The sequence below is a fragment of the Polypterus senegalus genome, chromosome 13 (genome assembly GCF_016835505.1).
Source record: "Polypterus senegalus isolate Bchr_013 chromosome 13, ASM1683550v1, whole genome shotgun sequence".
Taxonomy (NCBI): domain Eukaryota; kingdom Metazoa; phylum Chordata; class Cladistia; order Polypteriformes; family Polypteridae; genus Polypterus; species Polypterus senegalus.
In genome coordinates this window covers 71,984,964-72,003,424 of record NC_053166.1, presented here as the reverse complement: position 1 = coordinate 72,003,424, position 18,461 = coordinate 71,984,964, and the positions used below count along the sequence as shown (strand labels likewise).

At 36.2% G+C, this 18,461-nt stretch overlaps 1 protein-coding gene across 2 annotated transcripts in view; it reads right to left on the bottom strand.

Annotated features, from left to right (window-relative positions):
* Positions 1-18,461, bottom strand: part of hcfc1b (host cell factor C1b) — a 151,264-nt gene that overhangs the window by 72,258 nt on the left and 60,545 nt on the right. For both annotated transcript variants that reach the window (XM_039775220.1, XM_039775221.1), the window contains 6 exons: positions 14,242-14,450; positions 13,618-13,702; positions 10,122-10,228; positions 6,640-6,819; positions 3,125-3,472; positions 2,632-2,783 (listed from right to left, as the gene is read on the bottom strand). In XM_039775220.1, coding sequence (XP_039631154.1) covers positions 2,632-2,783; positions 3,125-3,472; positions 6,640-6,819; positions 10,122-10,228; positions 13,618-13,702; positions 14,242-14,450 — 1,081 coding nt within the window. The remainder of the gene's footprint in view (positions 1-2,631; positions 2,784-3,124; positions 3,473-6,639; positions 6,820-10,121; positions 10,229-13,617; positions 13,703-14,241; positions 14,451-18,461) is intronic.

Below are 18,461 nucleotides of genomic sequence, written 5' to 3'. Positions count from 1 at the left end.
TGCACGGATGAGAGGCCATAAGCAAGCTGTGCACAATACAATCGCCGCCCAAATGCGAACACCACCGCACATACAACCTTTGTTTCGTGCACAATACAACCACCACCCGAACACGAACCCCTACAGCACCACATATACCACATATACAACCTTCATTTAGTAATATAGATCTCCAAGCCAGGATCCGCCGCCATTGTCACTTCAGCACGCGAATCCGCCGCCGTCACCATCAGGAAACTAGGTGGCTTCAAAAGCGCACGTACACAGTGCCTCAGCTTCCCAGAGTCAAACCCAGCGGCTTCCCAGAGTCAATAGGAGGTGTCCAAACAACGCAACACAACCTGTAAAATAAACTTGAGGTAGTAGTAACTACTGACAGTGCCACCAGTCAGCTACTCCACAGTGCCAGCAGTCAGTGTTCTCCACTCCACAGTGCCAGCAGTCAGTGTTCTCCACTCCACAGTGCCAGCAGTCAGTGTTCTCCACTCCACAGTGCCAGCAGTCAGTGTGGCTTATTTGAATCACATTAGGGTAATTCAGTGTTAAAAGTAAGTTCAATTATGATTCCTAACAGCAAACGACTTCTAACTAAACGACACAGCCACAGAAAAACAAAAACGAGACTGCATGCATAAAAAGAATGAACAAAGGCACCTACAACACACGTCTGAAACACCAGAAGCAAAGGAGTCACAGCTCCAAAAAGAAAGAGCTCATGTATCGGATAGACGTGCAAAACGAGACAACAAAGCAACGAGAGAAGCGTTTAAAAGGCTTGCGCAATTGTTCATCACAAAGAATATCAGAGGAAACTGCATGGACAAAGTAAGGATTTACCTATCTGAGCCTGTATTTGGACATGGACAACTTTATGTTGCCTTTTCAAGAGTGTGGCGTTCATGTGATGTTAAAGTGAAGCTTTTAACTACTCCTTACCAGGCAGAGCTGATTTAAGGACAGGAAACCATTTTACCAAAAATGTTGTTTATAAGGAAATTTTTGATTAACTATTTTGAATTTACCATTTTATGAATTTTTTGTTTCCAATTTACTTCATTTAAACCTTTGCACTCCAATATATTTTTTACTTTTGAGTGCAGCAACTCAAAGACATTTTGGACTTAAATGATATAACAATTAAATTTCAATTTTAGTTTTAATAAATTGGTTAATTTTAGTACAAATATATTAATTTAATTAAATGAAAAAACTTTCCCAGGATGCTCCCACCCTTCATGATTTTTCATCCCTCCAAAGATCGGAGGGCACAGAAAGTGATTGCCATTCTTGGATTTGCGATTCTTTACATAATCAGGGGTTTACTGGTTAATATTAATCTAAAATAGCATTACCATCAGTGGTCTCCCTTATCAAACACGTTTTCTAATTTTGTCGGCACCACGCTCTATATCGTTCACTGTTCTTCTTATCCGTAAATTGAAAGAATACTTGAAACACTTTCATCATTTCATAAATGTTTTAATAATGTCATTTTTTGTAACAATTCCACCCCCAAATGAATATGTTTATCGGCCATAACAATGTATAGTAGATTAATGGACTTTTTCCCCGCAAATCTCGGTGCCGTGAGTGACGAACACGGTGAAAGGTTTCACCAGGACATTGCTACGATGGAGAAATGAAACCAGGGTAACTGGAATCCGTTAATGCTTGCTGACTACTGTTGGACACTGCAACATGATGTACCAGACATTGAATACAAAACAAAATCAGGAGCAAAACACTTTTAATTCTGTTGAATTTAATAGCTTATGTGAAACATAAACATGACTAAATAAGTTATTGTCAGTAAACATGTAAATGTCTATTCATCAGAGTTCCTACATGATGCAGTAAAACAAAACTACATTTGTGCATACCCAGTAGGTACCTGTCACAATCAGCAAAAATTTTTCAGGAAGCAAGACTTTTCAAAAAAATTGTTGTACAGTGATCAGTTTAATGCTATAAATACTATATGCTACAATATTTCTTATTGTTTAGCAATTTCCCATTTTAAAGTGTTGTGCTTTTAATTTTGTGAATCCAAATTAATACTTAAGTTTCCTTAGCTCCTCCACAGCTCTGCTCTTTTAAACAGCTTTTAACTTACCTTCAAATACACTTCCCTGATACATGAGTGCCTTTCAGGTATAATGCAACCCATTCTAGCAATATGGGGTTCTGTCCATTTTAAAAAGCACTCCAATGCATTTTAAATCTGTGCTTTTTTATCATCTTGCATCAAAACTGATGTCATACCATCAAAGCAAGTCAGTGTTTTCTTCTGATAGCACTGGAAACTTCTGAAGTTGCATAAATAAATATGCATACGTTTGTGTGTTTAATGATTTTTCAAAGCTGTTTCCTCCATTTAAGTTAATTTACTTGCCAATGCGATGACAACAATGATGTAAATACAAATCGCAAAAGTCAAACTGAGAAACTCAAATGTTTGTATTTAAACTTTTCAATTAGTTGTGCATTTTTTAGGGTTAAGGTTAGTATGATGAAAGGCTAGAACTACAAACAAATCAAATTTGTGTACATTTTTTATTTCAAGATTTATTGGTTTAGTTCACAAATAAATTGCATATTCAAAGTTATTTTTTTTAAATAAAATTTTCTTACCGCTCCCTGCCCACTCTGTGCTGGAACTACCATTCTAACCCCAGCTGGTAAGGATGTGACTGTGACAGGAGATTTCCCCACCTGGTTAGCTTGTCGCACTGTTACAATTGATGTTCCTGTAGAGGACTGGGGAGCTGCCACTTTCAAAATGGCTGGAAATAGAATATTTTAAAACAAAACTTATAAAAATTGTTTGAAATAATCTGTAACACTAATAGTCAATTGATATCTGTACAGAAATTTTAACTTGCTTTACCTCCACATATTACACAAAAACTGAAAGCTTATGTACTTGTCTAGTTCACTAAAGCATGAAACATGGATACTTTAACTTAAACTTAAAACTAAAAACCTTACATACTAGTGCTACAAAGACAATCTACAGGTACTGCTATGAAGCACAACCCTTTTTAGATATATCACATTTAGTTGGTCATTACTAGATGCACATGTAAATAACGCCGAACAGTTAAACATCACGAGTCAGTCTTACCTGGTCCCCTTGCAGTGGCAGCACCAAGAGGACTTCCTGGCATGGATGGCAGAACAGGCAGCCCTGATGTTGTTGGTGAAGCAGACTGTGGAACAAGGGTAATACCCGTGTGTGGAAGGCTCTGGGCTGAGGGTGCTGCTGCAGCTGGGGCAGGGCTTTTAGGAGGGTTTACTGGCAGAGAAGGAGTAGGATTTAGAGTTGGAGAAGTAACTGCAGTTGCTGCTGGGATATCATATTTCTGCAACTGCAGTAAGTAGCTATCTGCAGTAGGAACAGCACCCCAACTCACTTCAAGTGAGTTTGTGTTAGCACGAACCAGTTGAACTCGTGAGGGAGCAGGAGGTTTTTCTGTATGTAAAAAATGAGGATAGGGGATCAAGGAGAAAGGAGAAAAAAAAAAAAAGTAAGAAAAAAGTAACAGGAAAACAAGTGAACCGAAATCTAGATTACAAGTCTTCACAGTCAAGAGTGATTCTTCAGAATTCTCTAATACTTTTAAAAGCACAGAAGCATATAAATCAGAATATACAATCTTATTAATGCATTTTTACAGTCTTCTTGTACCTTAAATGTGGCCACAAAGGTAACTATAGCTAACCCTAATAACAAGGATTACACACCATTTCAAATAAAAATGAAATGTGTGAAAACAGCATTAAAACTTAAAAAGTTGTCATGATACAGTAATAGGAATGTTCTTCAAAAACTACAAACTTCAATAAAAAGAATTTATACAGTATACAACAAATTTACAGTGGATATAAACAGTCTACACACGTCTGCAAGTTAAGAAAAAGAATGAGGAATTAGAAGGAAATTCCTTATGAGGAAAGGTTAATACACCCTTATTATTACTACATAAAAATAGAAACAAATGTACCCAAACAGGTGCATAGAATTAAAAAGTTATTAGGCCCTCAGAAGAAAGACTGGTGATGCCAACATTTCTAGGAAAGGTTTAAAACCTTTCAAGCAAACTGAAGTCAATTAATCCATTGTTTAAAAATCTTATCTATAAATGGAGAGAATGAAATAAAATGGTCATCTATAAAAGACAGGGTATCTCAGCAAATTCAGCCCTAATGCTGACCAAAATATGGTGCAAGGAAGCAAGGAACCCAATGATAATATTAAAGCATTAACAGACAGGCCTGACTTCTTTCAGTGTCAAAGTGCTTCAGTCAACTCATTCACAAAATAATTGTAGATGTACAAATGAAAGTTTAGCAGAGGCTGAAAACATCCAAACAGGATTAATGGAACAATGGGCTCTGGAAAGATGAAACAAAGGTACAGTTGACATCTGAAATTTTGGCCAGCTGTGTTTAGAATTATAAACAACTGCCTTTGATTAAAAATTGTTCATGCCAACTTTCATTTTGAACCTGCCTTTCTGTCAGGTTCTGTCACGAATTCTACATGATACTAGAGAGTATTTGTGTAGAAGGTTGAAAACAGCCGAGATCGCTTCGCCATGAGTTCCCCAAAAATCATGGAAATGTGCAATATTTGCCAAACTTGGCAAACTGCATTAAAGTCAATGGGGAAGGACTAACTGAACTAGACTTGACTGGATTATAAGGGTGCAGTCGTCTTTAAAGTGTCCCTGAGGGTGATCTAAGCTGTGGGACAGCAATGCCAACCACAGGACCACTATGCCTCCCCTGAGATCAAAAAAAAAAAAAACAGTCAGAGATGCATGCACAATCATAGATTTTGTCAAAACAAAAAGGAAATGCTGAAATTGTAGTCAAAAGTCAGAATAAAAATATGTAAGACTTTCAAAGGCAGAAAATTCAAAGTGGCATGTCACAATTGAAACAGCTGACTCATTCTATTTCTTTGAAGTCGCACTGATGACTCCCCAAAGTGTCTGCACTTATATTTTGCACTTTTTTCCCTATCAAAACAATAGAAACATCATGTAAAAAGTAATAATCCTTTTATTATTTCATAGTCTCTCCTGTGTTTTTGGGGGGTGGAGGCTAACAATGTTTGTGTTTTTTTTTTATCTGCAGGTGGCTAATTGTGCATGCATTGGGCACGCACCTCCTCTTATACTGATGTGACTCGAAGATTAATCTTCACATTGGTGAAACACCTTGAGCAAACTTTCTGATTAATGATTCTTAGCATTGGCCTTTATCAAGTTGAGTTATAGTTTTAGCATCCTGGTTCTGGTAACTTAAAAGGTGTCATTTTGCTTGACTTTTCACTATATTCAAAATGGCTAACACAATACAACAACCTAGTACTACTTAATGGCTTTGAAAATTTCTCAGTCAGATGGTTTTATTATGTAGTATTTGATAATGTCTAGCCCATTTAAAACCATCTTCATTGTTGCTCACAAACCCTGTTGATGGCCGGCAATTTGAAGACGTCAGCTGGCACTAAAAAAGTAGGTGGACCAACTTTATACAGCAGTCTAGCGAAGCTTTTTGTATACTTGCAATTGACACAATTAACATTTTTTAAATCATAACTATTTATTGTAATACATTACAACTTCAGAAACGGAGATAACTCGTTACTTATGCTGTATATGTTTCATTAGTGTGGCCTAAAAGGTGACCTGAGCTTTGCGGTACCATCGTGCCTCTGTAAGATCAAAGAAGAAAGAATGCAAGTCAGAGACATGCATTTATATTATTTCATCAAAACAAAGTGGAAATGCCAAAAATTAGAAAAAATACATGTCTTTTAAAGGCAGAAAATTCAAATTCATGACTGAAACCTCTTGTAAATAGTAATAAACCTTTCGTTATTATTTCATAGAGTCTCCTGTGTTTGGTGGGGAGGGCTGACAGGCTCCATCAATGTTAGCTGTTACAGCTTCGGAAGATGTCGCACTGGCCTCGCAAAGTACTATGGGGCCCTGGTGTGTGTATGTATGTGTGTGTGTATATATATCTATCTATATATCTATATATCTATATCTATCTATACACACACACACACACATATATATATATACACACACACATTTATATAAATAAAACAGCCGAATTATCAGTAAATAATTTGACTAACAAGGGCGAACAAAAAAATTTGCTACAAAAAATGCTTTGGCGAAATTTGCTAATCCACATTGGTTGAGAAATGTGCAGGGGAGAGACATGAAGCAGACAGTACAAGCAAGAAAGCCCACAAGCATCACAAGGCTGAAGATCAGGAAGAAGAAATAGATAAAACTTTTTCCAAGTTGGCGTAGGAGACTACAACACAATTACAAGAAATGCCAACAAGATGTTTCGTGCCAAAGAGGCATACATTGAAGCTAAAAATAACTCAGTTATTTTTTTAAATTAGATCACCTTTACACTTTATTTTTCAAAATAATTTTAATAACTATTTATATATGCAAATATGTGGAACTACATACCCATTTGACGTGATAGTTTATTACTAGAACTGTTACTAAATCAATGTACAGTGTATTGAAAAAATAAACTGAAGTAGGTGTTATTACGGTAGAAAATATTGTCTATTAAAAAGAGTAACATAATTCTTACCAGTCTCAAGATACCACAAGTCTTTGCAGCAGACTTGGTTGTTCCAGGCTTTACGGTATCCATCACGCCCACTCCACACATACAGTCGGGAATTGATAGCAACAGCACAGTGACCTGCTCTTGCCCGAGGGATGTTATCTTCCAGTGTGTCCATTACAATTGGCTCCCAGGTCATAGAATCTACAGGATGAAAAAAGAAAAAATGGAAAATAGTTACAAATGAGCAATTCAGACCAAACAGTCACAAAAATGACCTTTTAATTTTTTCTAAGGCACAAATGTAGACAAGTATTCCGCCTTTTAAATACATGGCGAGACATTTAAAATAAAACAAGAAGGGACTGATAAAATAAAAAGAACTTAATTTGGGTCTTGTACCAGGTAGCACTGCCAATTAAGAGGTAAAGAAATTTTTAAAAACAACTTTGGTGGTTTTGAACAAAGTGAACAAAGATTTAAAAAGTTAGGATAATATACACGATTGCCAAGACACAGCACACATTACCAATTTTTATGTACTTATCATCACATATCAAGTATTATACTATCATTGTATAGTTTCTATTTAATACTTGCATAATAAAACAACCCCATAAAATGTAACAACATAAAAACATCTAATAAGTGCTTTCAAATGCTGCATTAAACAGACCGTGCTCATACCAGAAGAATGGCATGTTTATCCAGAACATTAAAAAAAAAAAAAAGTACGTAAATTATTGAATAAGCCTAGCTAAAATATGAATCTGTATGCTGATGTTTAACAATATCTCCTCCTTATTTACTGCAGCACTAGGTGAACAAAGCTGAGAGTTAAAATACATTTGCAATAGTTCCACTTCAAAGATTATATTTGTGGATGACAACTTCACTATGCACCTGTTCAAAACCAATGAAAAGAAAGCTTACTGAGTAGATACCAACCCTGGACAACGTTTGGTAGGTACCAACCAGCGCATACTGAGAGCATCCCACAAACCCTGCCATTTTAGAGATTCTCCGACCCAGTCATCTAGCAATCACATTTTGGACAACGTCAAAGTTACTCAGATGTATTGCCTTTGCTATTGACTTGTGTGATTTTTGGAAAGATTTTGTATTACACAGTCAATTTAAGTTGGTTTAAATGCAAATGTCCCAGTCAGTAAGCTCCATTAATCTGTTTGTACTAAAATGTACATAATTTTGTAAGATGTCATAGAAACTGAGTTTATGTATGTTCAAACAAAGCAGATGACTTTAACTGCCACATATACATCCTTTACATAACTGTCAGTACTGTGCGACACTGTAAAGTGCCAGTTACACCCAATCAGGTGTTTTTCTGTTTTTTTAAAAAAACATTTCTTCTAGGCTTGCTCTCTCTCTCAGGGGCGGGGATCGATTTGTCCTTAACTCAATTTTTTTTTTAGTAAAGACTTGATTAATTTGTATGGATTGCAATAAAATTAATAAAGAAGGTAAAAAAAAAAAAACACATTTCTTATTTGGAAAATGAAGGACTGGACAGAACGCTATTTCTTCAGAAATGTTACACATTTGTGCAGTTTTTCCAATTACTTTTATGGGTTGCGGAGAGTATCTATTTGCATAAATTGAGTTAATTTGCAAAAGTTACAATTTGTGGAGTGTGAAAGATCAACACTTTGTACTTATAAAAAACTTCTAACTAACAGGTATTTATAAAGTTGTAATAGTGGCTTTAAGGCTTGTATGTCTTCCATGATCTGGCAAACCAATTATACACTGCATGTCACACAAGTATGTGTGTATTCTCTATGTGAAGATGGGAGACTACGTAACATTAGCTATATTCCTGGGTGTAATTGACAATTTAGGTGTCTTGCCTCTTTGTACAGACGGAAGAGAATTGCTTTATGATTGGAGGGTGCTTGGAAAAAAAAGAAAAGAACAAAAACTACCTAATAATGACGTTATTGATTATAATCGCTAATGCACAATGAAAGTTGAATATTCAATCTAAACAATTTGGTTTAAATTAGGGCAAAACAATTTAAATGTAAACAGGGTACCCTGTATGCAATGAAAAGGTGCTTTCTAAAACACTTGTGCTGAGAAATATGGTTGTGACAAGAATTACAGTAATCCCTCCTCGATCGCGGGGGTTCCAGAACCCCCCGCAATAGGTGAAAATCCGCGAAGTAGAAACCATATGTTAGTATGGTTATTTTTATATATTTTAAGCTCTTAGAAACTCTCCCACACTGTTTATAAATGTTCTCCGCAGTTATACAGTAAACCCTCGTTTATCGCGGTTAATCCGCTCCAGACAGATAAATGAATTTCCACGAAGTAGGATTCTTTATTAATAAATCTAATATTACAACCTTCTAAATACATTTTTAACATTATTAGAGCCCTCTAGACATGAAATAACACCCTTTAGTTAAAAGTTTAAACTGTGCTCCATGACAAGACAGAGATGACAGTTCTTTCTCACAATTAAAAGAATGCAAACATATCTTCCTCTTCAAGGTGCGTGAGAGAGAGTAAAGTAAACAATCAAAAACCAATAGGGCTGTTGCGCTTTTAAGTATGCAAGCACCGCGATAAAGCGGCGCAATGAAGGGATCAATGTGAAGGCAGCTTTTCAGCATTTTTAAGAGGAGTGTCCGTATCTTCTAAGCAAACGGCCCCTCTGCTCACACCCCCTCCGTCTGGAGCAGAGAATGTCAGAGTGAGAGAGAGACAGAGAAAAGCAAACAATGAAAAATCAATACGGACTGTTAGAGCTTTTCAGTGTGCGATGCACCACGGGAGAAGCATATCATATCATTGAGGAGTTTTATTTAATACGTAATACATGCTCTGATTGGGTAGCTTCTCAGCCATCCGCCAATAGCGTCCCTTGTATGAAATCAACTGGGCAAACTGAGGAAGCATTTACCATAAATTGAAAGACCCATTGTCTGCAGAAATTCGCGAGCCAGCGAAAAATCCGTGAAATATATTTAGACATGCTTACATTTAAAATCTGCGATGGAGTGAAGCCGCGAAAGTCGAAGCGCGATATAGTGAGGGATCACTGAATATATTATTAGATTAATTTCCTTAATTGTGCATTTTTTATTTATAATTTGTGTGTATGTTAAGCCTTCCAAATTTTTTTTTGTTTAACTGATTTACCGCAAGGCACAGAACTCTTTTCCTATTAATTCATGTGAATGATCGAATAAGATAAAGAACCAAGATTAGTCTGCTTTTCAAACTAAATACAAAACAATAAAGGGAAAAATAATTCTATTTTTATAAGAATAGAGAAGAAAACGAAAATAAGGTCATTTGAATAAATAAAGTCAATAAAAAAATAAAGAAATGAACTACTTGTACAGAAAAAAATACTGCCATTTAATATGTCAAGAATTGTAAATAGATAGAAGTTCTACATATTACACCTTGTAAAGAGTGGATACCCCCGGTTAACGCATTTCTTACAAAAAATTATTATGTAGTACATTTACCCAGATTTAGACAGGCCAACGTGTTTGTACATTTCCATTCCTTTTCATGTGTTGCAACTTTCACATCATCCATGACCAAGGGGACCCAGCCACCAAAAACATACATTCTAGAATAAATAAAAGCAAAAGGATTAAGACTACAACAGCAATACGCTAATGCTTTTTATTACTTTGATACCTAAGCCCAAACAATTCATCTGGGCATACTTTGGTATTTTTAGCTGCAAGTGCTTTATGTACTTTGAGTTTGAACATTTTCAGCTTTCCAGTTATGTCAATTATGGATGGTACTACACAATATGACATATGAAAATTGTGAAGTAAAAGAAAACATTTTCCAAAAACAGGCAATTTCACTGCATTTTTATTAGGAAAATAAAATAAATAGAACACATGGAGTAAATCAAACTGAATGAAAGAAAATCCTCTGTCAAAAATAAATGTACAGTTAAGTCTGCTGTGTTTCTGAATAATTCTGTGATAACTTTTAATAACAATGAAATAAAGATTAATCAGCATTCCCTTATAAATAAAAACCATTGCTAAGTACAAGCAAAGAAAATGTACATAAAAACAAAACAAGGCAAGCTAAATTAAAAAATCATTACTGATGTTCTTAACTAGCTTTTGCTGTTATAGGGAAGGTCGTGCTACATTAGATGACTTTGCTAGTAATTTTTAATTTTAGTTCATTTACACAAGTTGGATTATTTTGCGGGATGCTCTGGTGACATGCCCAGGGACTAAACATGACAATATCAAATAAGTTTAATTTTGTGCTAGCAAGAGTACCCGGTATTGCCCGGGAATTTACGTATAACTGGTGAATATCCCAAATGAAAGAAACAGAACATAGAAATAGAACAAATATTTTTCTGATTGACATTTTATTGCAAGTTCCTCTACTCTGGATTCTGTGTGGTGTGGCGTTTGAAATGGGCTTGAAATAGACTTTGTTGTGGCACCTGAAGTGGACCTTCCAATTCTACGTCTTTTATCTGTGGCATGGGTATATTAGCGAAAAGCCGGACAATTATGTGTTACATGGTATTACATAAATACGAATAAGCACTACAGTGAGATGAATTTATGTTATTTACAATACGCTGAAAAGCGAACAAATAGCAGCAGTCAGTCAGAAAGAACAACACTGAAATCGTATTGTCAGTCGGAAAGGGAGCAAATAGCACTACAAATACAGAAAGCCAGTGATAAAGAGTAGCACTGAAATCGTACTAGGAAAAATAGTGGGGAGGGGTGCTCTGTTTGTAAGTAGCGTTTGTGTTGAACCGTGATGCTATCAAACGGACGTTGGCAATGGTAACTACAAAGAGAAGTGAAATACAACCAGTGCTGCGTTTGGGAAAAATGGTGGGGGAAGGATGCTGTCTTTTTAAGGCAGGAATTTGTTCAAACGTGACTGCAAATAACGGACGTTGGTGAATGAAATTCAGCACTATCAGTGCGTGTGGGAGTGTGACATGCGGAAACGGGGGTGTGTCAGCCTTGTCACATGTACTGGGTCGTTCATGTTTTACATCCATACGGCAGTTCCTCTTCACCCAATCAAAGCAGTCGGCCTTCTCGTACTTGGACGCTTCCGCCATCTACTGGCAATTTAAAGAAACATGGGTAAAGAGCAACGCACTGAGACCAAAGCTGCCACAAGATGGCACCGCGGTGAACATCTGTTGGAACATGCGGCCATCTTGTCGATGATAAGTATGGGGACATGTGATGGGGACTTGTGTCGGTGAAAAGGTGCCCTGCGGTTCACCACAAACATTTTTCCGAACCAAACATACCACATGACCTTTTCCTGGTCACAAAGGAGCCCCATGCCCAGTTTGGTGCCGATCGGACACACAGTGCAGATTTGTATGGTGGAAAAAAAAAAAAACATACATACACACATTGACTCTGCTTTATATGTTAGATTAAGTTGTGGGACAGGCTGTATGTGCATAAGAGTTGACAACCAATGAATGCTCATCCATAAGTACAATACACATAATGCATCGACGAGGAAAAAGAGACTTATGTTTGTTGGAACTTACAAACAGAAGACAAGCTTGTCCTTCTGATGGCCCGAGTTTCACATACCACAACAGAACAGAAAAAGTAAAAACGCTGAAGGGCTTGCAGCTGAACTCGCCATAGATGTTAACCCTTCATTCAGATCCAGGTCCATCAGGCAGCAAGCTGTTGGCTGCCACAAAAAGGGGCGAGCACAACTGTGCCAATCAGTCAGAATGCAGTTTGTAACTTAGACATGCTCAGCAATGTGAAGCGGACATGGTCTGGTGACGAGATCAGCCATTATAGTTGGCAAGTCTGAAATGCCTCCATGACAAGGTCTTGTAAAATGATATTGGCTTTAGCATGTTAGTAATAACTGGATTGAGAATACCATGCAAAAGCATGTGCATCCTCAAAATGGCATGACTCAGGTGCAAAGGATTCTTCTTGCTCCTCTCCACTACATGCATCATCTGCTACTGAAAAACATCTTGCAGCCTTGTTCTATTCAAACCTGTGGATGTGTTTTTTGTGAAAGCTACCATCAAGAACTCGTTCTTGAGAAACGAAAAGCACCATCAATCACTTACAGGTTGAAACAGTCATGCATTGATGGGCAGTGACCCAATTTGCTCTATTGAATTGTAATAATCCCCTGGTTATCTGTGGAAATATTGCTGCAAAACATTAAAATATGCCCTTTGATTGGCAAATACACCCAGCAATCAAAATACAGGGGCACAATGCAATTTGTTGACCAGAAAAAAGAGAAGATGATCTAAACATACAGTACAGATTTCAAAAAGAAGTGAGCAACATTCAGTGAAGTGATGTATATCTCAAGAAAGCCCAGTTCTCTGCTTTTACATGGAAGTAGAAGCATCTTGACTTCTCAAGCTGATCTTTATTAAATAACACCAAAAACAGGGCACTGTGAATATACTATCTGTGCAAATTGTTAATAAAATCATTTGAGCTCATTAAAGTAGCATAATAAAGGCTCACCACACATACAAAATTGTGAGCAAACTAGAGACCTTCTCACACTACTAGTAAAAATGCAAACTAATTAAGATTTAGTCAATTTTAATACAGATGAAATTCAAGATATATTTAGTAAAATTATTCTGAATATTATATATGCCGACCATAACACAGGAACTCAAAATACTGAGATATCAAAATTGTATCTTCAAAATAGAGAAGGGAATGCACAAAATAGAAAGATTCTTTCTCAACCAACACACAGCTACTGAATATTTAATTGAAATGCAGACAAGGCATTTTGAAACTAGAATATGTTGCTTTTTCTAAAATATTAAAGGCACAAATTTTACTATTTTTATTTTTCTATATTTAAGCACATATCTATGAAAGGAATTCGATATTGGTCAATTATCCAGAACAAAACATTAACAAATATACACAAAACATACACTGACACTTGGATGTAACTAAAATTACTATGCATACTAACTTGTTTCCAATTGTGGTGGCAGAGTGCAAACTACGTGGCAAAGGGGCTGTGCCACTCAATGTAGGCTTGTTCCAAGTTAAAGTATCTGTCAGGTAGAAAGCAAAGAGCAGCAAAATGTTACATTTTTAGAAGTAAAATAATATTATTAGTTGAACTTTGTACAATGTTGTCAAAAGATATATATGGAGAATGGAAGTTAACACAAGAATAAATAAAAGCTCCTAGCTACCAGCAGTTAGAACAGCATCTGGTTCCATCTACGTACATTTTATCTACTGAGAGATATAAATTTTACTAAAGTTTAAAAATAAACTTTCTAAACATGATTAGTTATAGTAGAGCAAAAACAAATTTGGAAGAATATATCTGATGCATATATAGATGTAGAATGCTGGAAGATGAGGAAAAAAAACTGTGGGATTCAGAAAATAAGCAACTGGTAATATTTTGTAATATGCATGTGCTAAAACAAACGTGTTTATTCATGTTTCTCCAATTAGTCACTTCAAAAATAATATAGCGTTATGTCAAATAGCAATATAATCTTATGCTACTTCTGTTAAAATTAAAGGATATTTGCTAATTTTAAAAGAAAATACTGAATGCAATAAGCAGATGTCTTACCAATATCAAGTGTCCAAAGGTCACCAAGTCTGCAGCCACTCATTCCACCATAGATTACAAGACGTGATTTTTTGCTCTCCTTTTCCGTATATACTACAGCAGTATGGCTCTCCCGTGGTGGGGGCAACACACCATACGTGATTGGGATATCCCATCCTACAACACTGGAGCCTGTGCGCAACTCTAGGACATATAGGTCATTTAAATACCTGGGGAAAAAAGGCAGAAAGAACATGAAATGTTCTCTAAAATTAAGCAACAATACCTAAGCAGAAGAACAAGAAATGTATCCCTTATGAATAGAGACTTTCTTGTGCTGTGTATATTTGAAACTTCTAAAAGCATCAAAATTATTTTTCAATATAATGTATTATATAGTCACGGTATAAAATAATTTGCCATTTGAAATAATACTTTTTCTTTTAAAAAAAAAAAAAAAATCATGCCTGTAATTATGTTTTAAGATAGTGTCTATAGGACACCAGTCCAAAAGGGACAAGAAAAGCCATAGAATGTATAGAACATGTCCACATTCAAGCCAAGAATGCAAGTATTGATTTGCATATCTTGAGACAGAATACATACTGCAAAACAGTATTTCTTAGTAGTTTCATGTAGACTGTTTTATAAATTTTACCATTGCAGTTTGTTCTGGCAGTGATTTGAGCACTTAAAAGCAATGTTAGTACCATAAAGTGTGTAAATAAAAACGACTGTGAAACATTTTGTCAGTTTTTGTGGCCTGCACTGTAATACCACTGTATGAAAAGATGTCTACTGAGATTAAGTTTCCAGACACACGTTGTTCAACGTTCTTAATTTTTTATGTTTATGTATGTTTTAAGCTAGCACTATCACACATCAGACTTGGTATACTACATTGGTGTTAAGCTTTGCTAAAGTGCTTCAACTGCGTTTTTTTTTTTTTTAGAAGCCTGGTTAGCTGCACGGATTTGTATCTTTTTCTATATGTATTTTGTTAATTTTGCTTTATTACATGATCTTGCCTTCTACTGAACTGCAAATTAAATACTGTATATGCTGCATTTTATTTATGCATGTTCACGTGTGCTTAGAGGTATTTCAGTACCCTAAGTGTGTCTGATAGAGAGAACCTGTGTTTGACTTCAGACTTCTTGAGCAACAGTGCAAAACAGGTTGGAATTGTGCAGCATTAAGTTTTGTTTACAGTAGTCTGTGGTACGCACATTCTCAGGTATATTTTTTGGAAGTTGAAATACTGCGATTTCTGTATGTATTTTATTAAACATCTAATCATATGTATCAGAAGTACTACGTAAGTAAGTGAACACTTTTCTGCATACAATTGTGTGTGTGTGTGTGTGTGAGTTTGTGTGTGTGTTGTTCCCCCCACCCGGGAACTATTATCATTAGCTCACAGGAGTTCCTTAGTCTTGAACATACCATACCATACCATTTTCTAAGGCTGCTTAACCCTGAGCAGGGTCGCTGGAGCCTAATCCAGCTAGAAAAGGGCATAAAGCAGAACAATTCTTTAATAGGACGCCACCCAATTGTACGGTGAACACCCACCCTACAGCCAGTTTAAAATTACAATTCAACTAAAAGCCATGTGTTTTGATTGTAAGAGAAAACCCGCATAAACAAGAAAAGGACTACATGCAGCAAACTCTCCTTATTGCAATTCAACAGTGCTACCACAGTGCCACCATAACACATGCTCTTGAACAAACTCCATATAGCTGCCCAGGAGTAAAATATTTGTACCGCAGATCAATTCTTGCTTTCCTAGTTGATCTGGCTTTTGTTGATGGTTATTGCAAAACATAATTTTACAGGAAACTGTATTCTTTTGAATTTAAACAGGTAATTATTTCACCAAGTAGAAGATACAGTAAAAATGGAAGCTTTGGTCAGATTTGAATGTAACACTTTGATCTGTAATCTTGTACAATTGCAAAGTTTTGGAGAGATTAGATCAAAAGCAAAATACACTGAATCATGGTTTCCATTAACGTACTATATATAGCTTTGATTCATATTTATGCGTCCCATAGAATTAACTAAATGTTTTTACACATTGTGCACATAAGAACAGGTGAAAAAAGTAAAAACATAACGTAAAGTAAGCTACATACAACATTCACCTCCTCTCTGTTTTCTAATGATAAAGAACCTCTTCAGTGAGCTGTGCAAGCATTTGAATGGACCACGGTATGCCGTTGCTCCTACGAAAAAGGCGACCAGAAAGCCAAAGATGAAAGTAGTAACCTAAAGTAAGCATACCAGCTACAGACATGTCTTCGAGACATTCTAATTTCAGCTGGATTGCTTTACTTTGAGTGCCGGGAGCCAGCGAGTATCTGAAATTAAGGAGCGCTCAGATCTTATCAGACTACTTTTCCAGACCAATGAGATCAATCTAATTTTCTTTTTTACACACACTGGAATAGTGAAGTTACACCAAACCCTGAATGAAGAAGTCAGGCGGCAGCTGTTCTCACTTTCTCGAATTTGCCATTGCATAAAGGGTACAGGAACAGCTTTGTGTAATTTAAGTTAGCATTTATGTGTGCTGTATTATATGTATGACATTCCATATTATACATATTATACCATAATGTTTGGGACAATTCGCATCACAGGTGTTTGTGAATACTCAGGTGTGTTTCATTCCTTCAATACTGGAGGCATAAGGTACCAAGGCTTGCTTGTACCCTTTAAAAACTGTAGGTGTCATTGTTCAGCATGAGGGCAAGAATTGTGTCAATGAAAAACAAGAAAGCCATTATGAGGTGAAAACAAAAATAAAACCATTAGAGACAACAGTAAAACCTTAGGTTTACTTAAATCAATTGTCTGGTATATTATTAAGAAGAAGGAACACACTCAATGAGTTCAGTAATTGCAAAACAACCGGTAGGCCAAGGGAGACTTCTACTGTTAATTACAGAAGAATTCTCTCTATGTTAAAGATTAAGCCTCAAACACTTCTCCTAAAGATAATAAACAGTCTTGAGGAGGCAGATGTGGATGTGTCAGAGACTAATATCAACAGAAGACTTCATGAACAGAAATACAGAGGCCATAATTCAAGATGCAAACCACTAGTCTGCAAAAAAAAAAAAAAAAAAAAAAAAAAGGACAGCCAGATTACATTTTGTGAAAAAGTACTTAAAATTGAGTGTGCAGAATTCTGGAAAAGGGTCTTGTGGACAGACAAGACAACGATAAACCTGTATGAGTGAGGGCAAGAGCAGAGTGTGGAGACTAAAAGGAACTGCCCAAGATCCAAAACAAACCATCTCATCTGTGAAACATGGTGGTGGAGGGTGTTATGGCTTGGACATGTATGGCTGCCACAGTTACTAGCATACTTATCTTCATTGTTGAAGGAACTGCTGGCAGCAACAGCACAATGAATTCTGCTCAGGTTCCAGTAAACGCCTCCAAATTAATTGGATGGCACTTCAGCCTACTAAAAGATGATGATCCCAAACATATTGTTAAGGCAACAGACATTTTTGAAAGCTAAAAAATGGAAAATTGTTGAATGGCCAAGTTAACAATTGAGCATGTCTCCCATATGCTAAAGAGAAAACTTAAGGGAACAAGCCCCCAAAACAAGGTGGAGATGAAGGTGCATGCACTAGTGGCTTGGCAGAACATCACTAGAGAAGACAGTCAGCACATGTTTAGGTCTATAAATTCAGACTTCAATCAGTCATATCATGCAAGTGATATGGTACAAAGTACTAAATTTGACTGCTTTAACATACCTATCATTGCTATATTCCAAACAATATGGAGCCCTGAAAATGAGTGGGAGTTTGTGTGTATTAATGGGGAATTCATACATGGTGTGACTGAAGAGTATGCAAATACCCATAAATTAATGTGTGCAATATGCACTATAATTACTTCTGCATTCTTTGAATTGCAAATTCAAACTGTGGAGAAGAGGGGGTAAATGAGGAAAAATATCCTTTTGTCCCATTATGGAGGGTACCATATGTGGTATTGTGATTTGTTTTGTGTATTTTATGTATTATTATAATTATGTCACTGCAACTATGATTAAGATTTTACATCTTTGCATAGGATTATTTCTGAAGCTAAATGCAGGTGGAGGGCTCAGTCAAATGCATACGGTGATGAATTTCATTCTAATAACTTGATTATTGCTGTAATGTCACTCTTATATAACGGCAATGTTGAAAATGAAAACTAAAACAATA